We start from the raw sequence: 14372 nt of genomic DNA, 5'->3' as shown, positions 1-14372 counted from the left end.
ATCCCATATGCCTCAGCTATTGGAAGTCTAATGTATGCTCAGGTTTGCACCAGACCTGACATAGCTTTTGCTGTGGGTATGATGGGACGATATCAGAGTAATCCAGGTTTAGACCACTGGAGAGCTGCAAAGAAAGTGATGCGGTACCTTCAAGGCACCAAGGACTACATGCTTACCTACAGACGGACTGACAGTTTGGAAGTAGTTGGTTATTCTGATTCAGACTTTGCCGGTTGTATGGATTCACGTAAATCAACATCAGGTTACATCTTTATGATGGCTGGTGGAGCTATTTCATGGAGGAGTGCCAAACAGTCCTTGATTGCTACTTCCACTATGGAAGCTGAGTTCGTGGCTTGTTTTGAGGCTACATCGAATGGTGTATGGATTAGGAGTTTCATTTCGGGGCTTAGAATCTTAGATTCTATTCACAGGCCATTGAGGATATTTTGTGACAATTCAGCTGCTGTTTTTATGACTAAGAATAACAAAAGTGGTAGTCGAAGTAAGCATATCGACATTAAGTACTTAGCCATAAGGGAACATGTTAAGGAAGGAAAAGTGGTCATTGAACACATCAGCACTGAATTGATGATTGCTGATCCTTTGACTAAGGGCATGCCACCATCTAAATTCAAGGATCATGTAATGTCAATGGGACTTGATTCCATTATGTAGTTCATTCATTGTACGAACTATGTTTTCTCATTAAACTCTTACTTAATGTGATGTTTTTTCTCTATTTTATGTGCACCTTAAGTTTGAGAAAATTCATCTATGTTGGATCAAGAATGAACGTAGGGGTCATTCATTAAGAAATTGTTGTCACATAAATTATAACATTTAAGAAATAAATGCATTGTAATACATGGAAGATAGTACTCGTCATAAGAGGACCTATTGCCATGATTCATGTGTTTATTACTTAAATACTGATTATCAATGAAGTTTAAGTTGAGACAATAGTTTAGAAGTGTGGACCAAGTGGGAGAATGTTGACCGCTTCTCACGGAAACCGTTCATAAGAACGGGTGTCAAACTTCCCCTTCTTTCAGGAAATTTGTTTTAGATAATGGTCCTCAACTTCTATGCATCTTCATCACGTTCATAGAGCAGTTGGAACGTGCCCATGATAATCTGAAACAGTGGCAACATGGAGCCACCGAAAAGCTTGATGGAAGCTTGGCTATAAATACTTGGTTTTGGTCCCCAAGCTCACTGACTTAATTCTCTTCAGTCTTACACCATCATTTAGAGTGAGCAGAGCTTGGAAGACTGTTAAACCAGTGTCTCCTAAGTGAGCAGCACCAATGGCTGGAGGTATTATTCTTGAGCAATTTAGTTTCTTCTATTATTGCGATTCATATCAAGCATTTATTCCGCACTGAAGAATCGTATCAGTTACTTCACAATTTAGTCCAAGACTCAACCACACCATACTCTTTCATCACCCATATATCACAATTCTTACTTGGATACCCCCAATCCCTATCATAATGGAACAAACAAATCGATTCCTCATACACTGCAACCGATGCAATTAGTCTGAACACATTAGCAACACAATCCGGGAGCTTTATCTCATGAAACACTTCAGTACTGATGTTGAATGACAGTATCAAATAGCGCCTTATTTCCTTCGTCATTGCCTCAAACCCAATCCAGTGGCAAGCCCGGTTCACAAAAGCATGGGAAACGCATTCCATCAAATTATATGATGGGGCAATAGTAACAGTTCTCCAAGTCCCTATGCTAAGCATATAAACATCGACCTCTGCTGGAAGCCTGTAACCAAAGTTCTTGTGAAAATATACAAGTCTCACCACCTTAAAATCGTTAGTCAAGGGATCAAATCCGAATCCAAGGATAAACGTATAAGAACCGTGAGACTTATATGTAATGCGAGGCGTTGGAAGATTCAAACATCTCTTGATTGATGGGTTCCATAAAATCGTAGTTTGATCATGAGATGACAAGCACACTAACCCGTCACACGAACCCACTACCCTCAAATAGTACTTTGTCCAGTTTGTAAATGGGCAATCAAATGTTGTACACTCATTGAATGTGTTGTTATTGAAATGCAATGTGAACTGATCTTTGCCATCAGTGTGGTGCCTAAGTAGTACTAATTCATTGTTGTTGTTTGCAAGAGTTTGGTTTGTGTGTGATGTGATGAAATTGGGACTATTGATTAGAGAGTTCCATGATTTGCATACACACCTCATTTGTAACAGGGACTTGACAGGTAGTCTTGCCAAGATATCAAACACCACTTCTTGTGGTAGATTGTCCAACATATTGTTCGCCTTGTGAGAAATTTCTCTGGTTTGGTTATGGTTTTGCCTTCAGATTTTCAGAGATTGATCTGTTCCTTGCACTCTCATGGAACTCTCACATTTGATGTTCCTTCCAACCTGACCTTCATATGATGAGATTTGTTGGCTAGACAACCCCATAATTGTCCAAGAAAAGTGACAAATTGTGGGATATATTTGAGGAAGGTTTGGCATCATTAGAATGGACTCCACCACTAAGAAAAAGCTGTGTTTGTAGATTAGTAGATGGATACAATGGTGTGATCCAGATGCTCATTGGTTTTATACATATAATACACTTTTATTCTCTTTAAAATATCTTTTTCATATTATTGTAATAATTTAATTTTATCAATTTAATTTTTAAAATTTAGACTTCTAGTCAAATCAATTTAATTTCTTGTCATCTAAATCAATATAATGATAATAATAATAATAATTAAGTTTTTCTCCAGTCCCCTAAACTAAAGTGGATCGTGCAATTCTAGTTTGTGGGCTCATCACGGGTCTCACTCTGATGATCCAATCCATTCATCTTTAGGCCTTTATTGCAGATTATTCATAAAAACTCATATTGATTCAATAATCGTAAACACATGATTTCATTAAATTTTTCTTGAAAAAAGAAAAAGAAAAAGATGACGAGTATAAGCCTTTTATATTTCTTAACACAAATATAATTAAATTGTGTAATTATAATTATTAGATTTCTTTTTTTAAATGATGTAGTTGCAAATTGAAGAATGATGGTACAAGTTAGGCACAAATAAGTTCAAAGAAAGGCTGCTATCTATATACTAAAGGGATGTATACATTAAAAGGTGTACATCATAAAAACACTATAAAGAATTATATATATATTTTTTACTACAAAATGGTATTACTATCCTTACCATGACTATTACAACTGAAAGTGGGGTCAAAATAAAATTTTAGTAAAAATATGTGAATTTCAAGTGAAATAACCCTTTTTAAAATGTAGGGACCTTGAGTGGGTACAAAACTAGTAGACAATTAGGGGTTTCGGGACCAAATTGGTGTTATTTCACGGTAGATTACCAAATGGTATAAAAATAATCAGAACCAGAACCAAATTGTTGAAGCTACATAACCAAACCAAAACCAAATAATAATAATCAATTTGTTTCTATGATTTTAAGCTATTTTATTTATTTTAAAAAATTATAATTATTAATCAACAAAGGATCAATTAATTACAATAGATCATAGAAACAACTTAAATATTATTATTGCTACACAAATATTGGTTATATATATGTAGGATAAAATTACTTGTTTACACATGTGTATGTGTTTGTATAGAAATATTGATTATATAAATTTATTAGTGTGACAATCTCAATAAATTTGGAACAAATCGATTAACTAATGCATGTGAGGCTAATTGAAAACTCCGAGATTTGATCTCTTCTTTCAAGACCTAAAAAAATAGGTAACAAATTGGTTCGGTTGAATATATTCTTTAATCAATGGTTCTTGATTATTTAAAATTATAACCAAATCACCTTCTGAAAAAAAAAAAAAGAAAAAGAAAAACAACAAAATCGTACAATTCGAATAAATCCAAACCGATTTATCGATTCCATCGATATTTTCTACCCTTCTATAAACAATTGGTGCCAGCAAGTTACAGAGCATTCGTTTGACATAAGTTAAAATGAAATTTTTTGGCTAAAATAGTCACAGAAAAACAAAATAAGTTTTTTAGCCTAATAGGACAAAATGTCACATTTAAATCATAATTATGTTATTTTTTCTCTCACAAAAGTCAAAAAAACTTATTCCAAACAAGACTTTTTAGCTCCAGGCTAAAATAGCTAAAAAAGCCAACTCACATCCCAAATGAACCCAAAATTTTGCAAGTTTAGCAACAAAGTTTATTTTAACGAGTGTCACTGAAATATTAAATTCATGCCAAACACTCCCTAAAGTGTCACTGAAATATCAAAAAATAAAAACCTTAAAATTGTGACTCACTAAACTTTTATATAAAAAATTAAAATAAATTACACTAAACACTTTTAAGGTTTGAAAAAAAAAAAAAAAAACATTTCACAATTTTAACATAATTACATTGACTTTCTTTAAGTTTTTAATTCGAATACCACTTTGTATCATTTTTATCAATAATTTGATAGTTATATAGATGAAAAAAAATGATATTATCATCTCTTTTACATAATAATATATATTTTACTTGCCATATCTTTAAATTTTCATATTATCAATACCAGGTTAGATTTATTTAGCCTTATTAAAAGAAAAGATATATTATGTTTTGTTCAAACATCAAAGTGAGTGTTTATCCAAAAACAATTATATATAATTGGTACAATAAAATCTATTTTCAATTTACTGTATGTAATGATAAAAATTAAATTCACATATTAAATTTTGTGATATATCAAAAAAATAATTAATTAATAAATGTAAAATATTTAATTATCAATCAATTATCTTTTTGATACATCACTGAATTTAGAACTGTGTCTAAAAAATAGACTTATAAAAATAGTCTCTTTAGTTTGATTTAAAAAGAAATATTTTTAGTTAAATTTTCGTTTCTTTTTAATGAATTTTTTTAATAAATATTTTAGCCATTTTTATTTTTATTACAAGTATTAAAATAAAATATATAAACAAAAGGAATCACTAAAGATAAACGAAAACCCATCGAAAAATTGTTTTTTCTTTTTAAATCAAACCAAACAAATTCCATTATAAATTTTACAATATTCATCTTCAATGCTATATTTAGATTATGGATTGGGATAAAAATCTAAAAAAGAAAAAAGAAATAGAGAAAAAAAATTTAGAGAAAAAAATTTAATTTATATTTCATTCACAATCCTCACATTTTCCAATTTCCTTTCCCTTTACGCAACCTAAAGAAACACATATAAAATATATCCATACTTTCAATTGTTAGATATGAAAAAAGTAATATGAATAAACCCACCACAATAAATCATAATCAATATTGCTTTGAAAATAACCAAACACCATAATAAAACGTAACCAAGTTATATATAAGAATTTACTGTCTCACCACTACCACAATAATCTATAATAGTCAAATGATTCTTAGAGGCTTTTGGTAGATACACCAATTATTGTACTACATAATATATTAATTGATGATGTGACATAATTTAAGAGATTTTTGATATTTATAATTTATATAATAAGAGAAGTCAATAATAATATCATAACTAGTATTAATACACTAGTTAATATACTAATTAGTACATATATCACCGCCGTTCATAATTATATCTAACATATAATATGCATCATGAATATTAAAATGACCTATTGCATTCCACTAGCCATGTTTCTCCACCCAACCCAATCCACCCAGCACGAGTGAATGAAGTCAAATCAAGCTACTAAAAATAAAATCACTCCACTTCCATCCATCCAATTTTTTAAACCAAGATCACTTACTATATTTATGGATTTGAATAAAAATTTTAAAAGAAAGAGAGAAAAAAATATATATATATTTCATTCATCTTTTCCTCGGTTTTTTTTCTTTCTTTCTTTCTTTTCTTTCTAAATTCCTATTCAAATCCATAATTCAAACACATTCTTAACTAATTTGGAATAACCAACAATTGATAGATAATTGAAGAAGCAAATCTAGATTGCACTTGAGTCATTCAATGATCTACAAATCCCATATCCCATTTTGCATTTCCAAAGTTAAAGAATAGCCAAGACCCAAAACAGTTAAATCTAATACTAGCACAACCAGAACCAAGCAAGTATGAAACCCCACCACCACCCCAGCCAAGACCCTAAACAATTAAGCTAAAACCAGCATAACCACAGCCCATGTAATCAGGAGAAATTATTCAGTTCTCGGAACAAATCTATCTGGTGCTTCAATTTCCACAATAATTACTTTACATAATAAGGTCCATCACTTTTGTGTGAATATTTTAAAAGACAACATAAGATACATTAATTAATAAATAGTATAAAGCATTGTTTCAGGAGTACTAAATAATTTCTTTTGTCGCCAGTAGTGGTGAGCCTTGACGCACAGCATTTTGTGGAGAACATGCAACATCATTCTATGATCTTAGCACATCCTACACTCAAATCATGTGTATAAAAGCTACTGATTAAGCATTGTCTAGCTCATCCAAAACTGCTTAGAGAAATCTAGTGAACAAAATATGGGTTCCTCTTTGCATCTCTTTCTGTTCATGCATTTACTCTTCCTTGACAACTCTCATTCTTGAAAGTTGTGGGTTGCTTGGTGAGTTTCCAATAAGCATATTTTATCTACAAAACCTTCAAGTTCTTGATGTAAGTTCCAATGGATATCTCACTGGCCATTTGCCCGAATTTCATCCAAGTAGCCCCCTTCCAGATTTGATGCTTTCTGGCACCAGCTTTTCAGGGAAGCTACCAGATTCGATTGGAAATCTTAATTTCTTGAATCAATTAGATTTCTCTAGCTGCTATTTCTCAGGGTCCCTTCCAGCTTCACTCGGTAATTTGACCCAACTCAATTATGTGTCCCTTTCGTCCAACAAATTTAATGTAGGGACCCTACAATTGCTTGGTAAGCTAACTGAACTCACTGACTTGGACCTTAGTGACCTCAATCTATACGGTTCGATCCCATCAGTTCTTTCAAACCTAACTCAACTTACTCATTTAGACCTGTCCCACAATCACTTGAGTGGTGAAATAACATCTCATGTAACCAACCTAACCCATCTAATTTGGCTAGATCTTTCAAGTAATCAATTGCGAAGCCCAACCCCAAGGTCATTCTCTGAGCTAAAGAATCTTGAATTAAAGATGTTATGGTTGAATTCGTGCAACTTGAGGGAAGTCCCAAATTTCTTGTAATTCCAAGACAAACTTGATGTTTTATCTCTTGCTGAAAACAAAATTCATGGCGAAATTCCGGCATGGATGTTGAACACGAGTGTAGAAACTCTAGTTGGGATAAATCTTCAAAATAACTTTCTAACAGGCTTTGAGCAACATCCAGATATCCTTCCATGGGACAATTAAGTCGAATTAGACCTTTCTTATAACAGGCTATAAGGACCACCACCAATTCCACCATTATCCATCCACTATTATAGTGTCTCATACAACAAATTGACAGGAGAATTTCCGCCATTGATCTGTCGAATAAGCTCTCTTTATGTTCTTGATTTGTCTAATAACAACTTGACTGGAACTATTCTTCCATGTTTGAGTAACTTCAGTGATTCTTTGAAAGTTAACTTTCAGGGTCCCATTCCTCACTCATACAATAGAGGAAACAAATTGAAGATGATTGACTTCAGTGATAATAAATTACAGGGGAAGGTGCCAAGATCATTGGCAAATTGTACCGAGCTTGAGATTCTTGATCTCTCAAAGAATCTGTTTGACGATACATTCCCCTTGTGGTTAGGAGATCTTACAAACTTACAGGTTCTCATCTTGAGATCCAACAAATTCTATGGTGCAATAGGGAATCCCAAAATTAAGTTAGAGCTACCAAATTTGCACATCATTGACCTCTCTCATAATGGTTTTACAGGTAATTTGCCATCAAAATACTTTCAAAGTTGAAATGCAATGAAATTTTTTGATGTCGACAAGATGAAATATATGGACACAATCATTGATGTTGGCGGGAACAATGACACCCAGTGGAGTTACGACTATTCGTACACAATGAGCATTCTAAACAAGGGTGTAAATACAGAATACCAGGAGATCCTGAATATCTTCACTGCCATTGATCTCTCAAACAACAAATTTGAAGGGGTGATTCCAAAATTTATTGGAAACCTTAAGGGGCTTCAGGTGCTCAACCTTTCCAACAATGACCTTAATGGTGGAATCCCATCACGCTTGGGGAAACCTAACAAACCTTGAATCTTTGGACCTTTCTCAAAACAAGCTCTCGGGAGAAATCCCTCAGCAACTGATACTTCTCACTTTCCTTGAATTTTTAAATGTCTCAAATAACCATCTCACTGGACCCATTCCACATGGGAAGCAATTCAACACATTCGACAACAATTCCTACAAGGGGAATTCAGGATTGTGCGGAAACCCTTTATCAAGGAAATGTGGAAAGTTAGAGGCACCACCACCATCAAACTCGGAACAAGATAATGATTTAGTGTTCCCAAGTAAAGTTGATTGGATTTTCATATGCACGGGATATGTGAGTGGGATAGTAGTCGGGGTGGTTATTGGGCACACAATAACCACAAGGTATCACGAATGGTTCATCGAGAATTTTGGAAGGAAACAGCACAAGCTGAGAAGGGAGAAAAGGAGGGGACACGGAAATCGAAGTTGATTAGGCATTGCTTCACAAGCTATTTCCTTTGGGGTACGTTTCTAAATTTATTGATTTATTTATGTATAATGCTTTCATGATATATTTTTAGATGAATTGTGTACTCTAGCTTCTACTTATAAAATCGCATAGATCGTCTTACCCCAAATTTCCATTCCCATGTATTAAAAGCACTCTTAATTTCATAATCATGTCTCGAGTTTTCTATCTTTGAGATTCTTGACACATCATATCGTTAAGTATAGGGATCATGAAATTTTGGGTATAGAGAATCTCTAACTTTATGGTAATACTACTCTATGTATCTTGTTTCACAAAGACAACAAACAATGTTGGATAGGTTGATGCTATGCACCCTCCCCCCCCCCCCCCAAAAAAAAAAAAAGAAAAAATATATATATGCCATCATTTAAAACAGTACATGAATCATGTCAACATAAGATAGGATTAGAAAAACATTGTTAATATAATTCTTCTATTTTTTTAAAAACATTGTTATTTCTTTTTCTTTTTCATATTCGGAGAGAGATAAAACATATGACTTGGAGGCTTTTCTGGGACTGACTTAAGCCCTTACAAATCCCCATGCCTGCATTCAAGGGGTGGACACTGACCTGGACAAAATTTAATAAAACCTTTTCCTTTTATTTTATTTGTATTTCCCCTATGTTTTTTATGTTACTTGTGTTGTATGAGTGAAGATTGAGGGGCTATGCACCCTCCCCCCCCCCCAAAAAAAAAAAAAGTGATTTTTTTTTTTTTTTTTTGTGTGTGTAAATAAGTATTCTTTAATTTGTTTATTCTCTACCATGCTCACGAATTTCTTTGTATGTTTTCTATAGGTGTTATTGTGAGATTGTTGAAGAAAGACAACTTCTGTGCATGTTGGAATTTCATGGAGTTGGAATGTTCTTTGTACTATGAATAGTTTTCTTATTGTTCCAAGGCTGTGAAAGTAGAACTATTTGGACAGTATGATGCTTTTGTAATTTGAATTTGAACTTTTAGACAATGTGATGCTTTAAGTAGTAATAGTTTGAACTTCCAGCCTGAATAATTTGAATTTTTTTTTTTAATTTGTTTTTGGAATATTATGAATACGCTAGTCATTTAAGTTGTGTAATTTTTTTTCCCCTAATAAATATTATATGTTGTGTAATTAAAACAAAACTTGGAAGAATGTGACTTCGATAAGGATTTTCATATTACAAATAATTATACTATAGCAAGATTTGTTCAAAGGTCCAAATTACAGCCCATACATATTAGTACAATGGGCTGGTCTAGGATACGAAGTTTGTTCAGGGTTGGATTTGGGAGAACCAAATTAGGCTCAATACAGGGCCATATTTTACTAACCGACTCTTTCGAGTACGCAGCACAAATTTTCTCAGACCAACAACTCCCTCAGTAGACCAGAAATAATTGCCCCCACAAAAGAAACTCAAGTCACTCTCATGCCAACCACTCTTACTAACTCAAACACCAACACTGCCAACTCCCACACACCTAGTAAGGAATTCTTAAAGATGTTATATGGACATCGATCCATCTAATCCACTTCTTGGTATGAACAATAATACTCCAACACCAAACACCCCCATAATGGGTTCCAAATACGCACAAACCACTCGAATGACCAGAACACCCCACTTTTAGAAATTACAAACAAAAGCTAACTTTTCAAGCGCAAAAAGTACCGCTCGAGTGCAAAAAACACCACTCGAGCGAAGAATACCAACTCTCTGAAGTTTTGCAGACAGAAGACCACCGTTCGAACGCAAGAAGGGCTGCTCAAGCACAAGAAGCACCGCTCGAGCGTAGAGGCCAAAATCTGGGCAACCAAAGTTTTAAAAAACAAGCTACCAACCTGTTCCAAATGCAACCATTACAACCCAAAAGCCAAACTCAAGGAGGGAAAGAAGAAATAAAACATGAACAACAATATAAAACAACAAAACTCAAATCCAGAATATCAAATGGGTCAGGTCTAAACCAAAATCATCATATCTCCGACAAAAACCAATAACCAACATCAACCAAACTGAATATATTGACTGGTAAAACTCCACCTTCACAATAACCCAACAAGTCACAATGACTCTCAAAGTACTCATCTTGCACAACCAACTTTACCGTCCATCAATTCTAAATCAATTCCAACCAAACATATTATTTAACATAGCATACAAACCCTAATCAAAATAAGGCACTTCAACCCTTACATTCACAAGTCAAAACACAATAGTTCTTACACATTAAAATGAAGATTTCCCAATCCCACAACAACTCACATCCCAACCAACTACACTCCACAATACTAACCTCTAGGTTACCAACACCATAGTCGAAACTATACACCAACACTACCCACATCTACAAGAGCAATCCCAACTCTTCGTGTTCTAAAAACCCTAACACTACCAACACCCCTTCCATGGCTTACAAAACTTAAAACAATTCACTCAATTGGGAAACACACCCCACTCCTTTAACCACTCGAGGTCATAACTAATTTCAACACATATCAGTCCACGGACTAACGACCCACACCAAACCTACACAACGTCACTTAAATGAGTATAACAACTCCATCCAACCACCAAGCACAAAGGACTCAAAACATCACCGTCTCTTAAAGACATATTAATTGTCACGAAGGACAAACCAACACCAACTCACAACTTATGCTAATACACAATATATCACTAGAATAGCACTCACCGAGGTGCCCACTCCGAGTCCACTACTCAACCCAAAATGTTTCTATAAGAAGATAAACACATAACTTAGGATACATAACACTAGCACCTTTCCCCAAAATACTAACATAACACAATCACATAGCAATTACTCAAACAACCCTATTGGGCCTCCAATTAATTTACATAACCATCTACCACATAACACGTAACACATAATCGCGCTAAGTCCACAAAGATAATTATTCGTTCCAGTACTCGCTTAAATTTCTCATTAGAAACAAAGTTGATCAAGCGCGTTTCCAATAAGACCTCCAAGTTAGTCAACTAGACAACGAATAATATCCATGAGTGTCAACACCATGCCCATATAAAATGCAACACATATGCATGTTATCATTTAGCACACAACATGCAAATGTCCTCACCGAGCATGATAAACCCATTATGGCTAACCACTTCCCGTGAGCCCAAGGTTTTCAAACCCGGTTAGCTCTGATACCAAGTTGTCACGCCCCGGATTTACATGGTCTGTCCCACGTGAGTAAACCACCCAATGATAGACGATCACTAACAACACTCATGCAGATGTATATAATATAAGCACACAGTACATGTGTCATTTCAATTTTATACATTCTTAGATACAACATCTAAGTCAAATGGATGCTTTGTAATAAAAACATACAAAAATATTAAGATGCCTAAAGGCTTACATCATATACAAATGGTATAACACTAACAAGAATGGCACACGGCCAACAAATACATAAATGGCCCTTGGCCGACAAATAAAGGAACCACTCTACACGGTTCCAAACACAACTTCAATGTCTCAGTCTACGTTTGTAAGCATACTTGAAAAAAAATTTCAGCCACATAGGGTGAGCATAAAGCCTAGTAGAAAATATTTCAAAAACTAAATATGCTCCACCAGTGTAAATGATCTTGAATGCAATACATACATATATAATATGTTCAATGCATTCTCAAATCCACTTGATTTCTCAATAAAAACCCCATTTCTTTCCAGTCTTCCAAACCTTTCATTTATTCAAAACGTTTTCCGAATTCAATACATTAGTTTGATATCAAATCCATTTCCACAAGTCAATCCAAGTATCTCAATACCAGCTAGTAATTTCATTGCCAATTCCAATACAAATACATTGCTAAAACCGTTTAAAATCATTTCTTTCCAAAACCAAAATTATAATAAATAAAATGGGTAAATCTCTAAAAGCAATACAACCTTTCGCGGAAATTTCGTCAACGGGAAACTGTCAAACGAGACCTATATAAACGTAGGTTATACAAGCACTACAATTTGCTATTTTACGAAATTTTCGTCTGCAGGATCGGCACCCATGTATACAAGCGGTTTTTGAGACTTTCACCCTGGACACACATGCCAACTTAATTCAATGGAGTCCACCCCCTTTCTTCTCCCAAACATGGAGTACATCCCCTTTCTCCTCCCAAACATCAACCATTTCTCAAACTTACCATTTTATTTATTCTTTCCAAATAGCACAACACATGTGATCCAAAATATGATTTTTAACATGAAACATATGCTCTTAAAACATAACACAAGAGTTTCCAAAATCTCTTTCCAAAACATACAGTTTAAATCCTCAAAATCCATTGCATGCTCCACGATATGCATGATTTATAAACAGTCCAGTTTGCTTAGTCCACATGCAATTTCTACAACAATCATAGCTATCCTCCACAGATAGCCCAAAACAAATATATCTAAACAGATAAATAAATTTCATTAAAGATACACTTTTCTAAAATCTCAAATGGGAGTGATAATACATATCCAACTCATCATCATCATCACTAATCATCATTTCAATTTCACATTTCTCAACATTTATTTCATTTCCTCTTTACAATTTCAAAAATTTATTTCAATGCAAGAAATAACTCATTTCAACATATATTAACTCCAATTTCATAATTACAACCTTTTTCAAGAAAACATTTGAAAACCCCTCATTTACATTTTGATTTAATAATCCAACAATTTCCCAAAAGATCAACATTTTAGGGTTTCTCCAAATTAGGGTTTTACATTTAAAAACTCATATACATTCTTTGTAAGTGGAAAATAAACATTTGTAGCTGAACCATAGCTCAACAATCCCATTTAGAACAAACCCTAACTTACAAACAAATTATCAAAAATCAATCCAAGAACAATGGGATCCATATATTTAAAATACACCACAAATACACTACCGAACTCATATTGAGTTTAAGAAATAGACTCTACCTCTTGAAGTAAGAAGGAAGCAAGTCAGAAAAATCACCAGCGACGAAACAACGATCCATTAAGATTAAATGAAAGCCCTCGTCATGCTCTACGTCTTGGTATGTGGAACTAGGGGTAAAAAATGTATAGAAATAGATGAAATCAAGCCTAAAAAGCTTGAGAAAACAAAAATGGCGGAAGGAGAGAGAGAAGGGAGTGAAAAGTGAAGTGGTTTGATCCAAAGAGTGACTTTTAAAGATTTGATTCTGTGCTGTACGCTCGAGCGTCGAAAGTTGCACTCGAGCTCACTATGCTCACAACACAGATTCGCAAATTTTAAACAGGTATATCTCTTTTGTCTGGACTCCGTTTAGGGTCGTTCTTGTGTTCAAATTGAAGCCCCAAAAGTAAGCTTTTCAATGGTTCTAGCCTCACATCAAACTTCAAAGTGTGGAAAGAGAAAATGATAAAAGAGTGAAGACTACTCAATAACGACTATTCAAATTTGGAGTTTTTGATTCAATCTCACACAACCACTATGGTAACACCTCAACCAAAGCTCAAATATCGACTAAAAATGTCCAAAATCAAGATAATCAAAGAGTCAAATATAATTTCATTATAATAGGAAGTACAGAGTGCTACAAGCTACGAGAGGGATCGGAAATCTGAGCAGCGACTCAATAAGAGGAGAAGGGGGAGGCGAGAGGCATGATATGTAATTTTATATGAGAGAG

The 14372-nt window shown here is 34.1% G+C and overlaps 3 protein-coding genes across 3 annotated transcripts; 2 read left to right on the top strand and 1 right to left on the bottom strand.

Moving 5' to 3' along the window:
• Window positions 1-1406: 1406 nt before the first annotated feature.
• LOC114258797 (F-box protein At3g07870-like) lies at window positions 1407-2300 on the bottom strand. Its single transcript, XM_028198789.2, has one exon. It carries the CDS (start codon window positions 2298-2300, stop codon window positions 1407-1409), a length of 894 nt encoding a protein of 297 aa, XP_028054590.2.
• A 4425-nt stretch (window positions 2301-6725) lies between these two features.
• On the top strand, window positions 6726-7928 carry LOC145796167 (receptor-like protein 54). The gene is made up of 2 exons (XM_082881201.1): window positions 6726-6843; window positions 7474-7928. The coding sequence occupies exons 1-2, from the start codon at window positions 6726-6728 to the stop codon at window positions 7926-7928; spliced, it is 573 nt and encodes a 190-aa protein (XP_082737327.1).
• Window positions 7929-7967: 39 nt separating this feature from the next.
• LOC145796166 (receptor-like protein 9DC3) lies at window positions 7968-8670 on the top strand. Its single transcript, XM_082881200.1, has 2 exons — window positions 7968-8165; window positions 8263-8670. Exons 1-2 carry the CDS (start codon window positions 7968-7970, stop codon window positions 8668-8670), a joined length of 606 nt encoding a protein of 201 aa, XP_082737326.1.
• Window positions 8671-14372: the final 5702 nt, after the last annotated feature.

This window comes from Camellia sinensis, chromosome 7 (assembly GCF_055761805.1).
Source record: "Camellia sinensis isolate YWXY chromosome 7, ASM5576180v1, whole genome shotgun sequence".
Lineage (NCBI taxonomy): Eukaryota > Viridiplantae > Streptophyta > Magnoliopsida > Ericales > Theaceae > Camellia > Camellia sinensis.
This window is presented reverse-complemented; position numbering and strand designations above follow the sequence as displayed.

What these genes read in the sequence shown, in the direction of transcription:
- LOC114258797 (XM_028198789.2), bottom strand. Translation starts at nt 2,300, where the DNA reads ATGTTGGACAATCTACCACAAGAAGTGGTGTTTGATATCTTGGCAAGA.
- LOC145796167 (XM_082881201.1), top strand. Translation starts at nt 6,726, where the DNA reads ATGCTTTCTGGCACCAGCTTTTCAGGGAAGCTACCAGATTCGATTGGA. An exon ending in GTCCCTTCCAGCTTCACTCG is followed by an intron (nt 6,844 to 7,473) that starts GTAATTTGACCC and finishes ACAAATTGACAG; the next exon opens with GAGAATTTCCGCCATTGATC.
- LOC145796166 (XM_082881200.1), top strand. Translation starts at nt 7,968, where the DNA reads ATGGACACAATCATTGATGTTGGCGGGAACAATGACACCCAGTGGAGT. An exon ending in GAAACCTTAAGGGGCTTCAG is followed by an intron (nt 8,166 to 8,262) that starts GTGCTCAACCTT and finishes TCTCAAAACAAG; the next exon opens with CTCTCGGGAGAAATCCCTCA.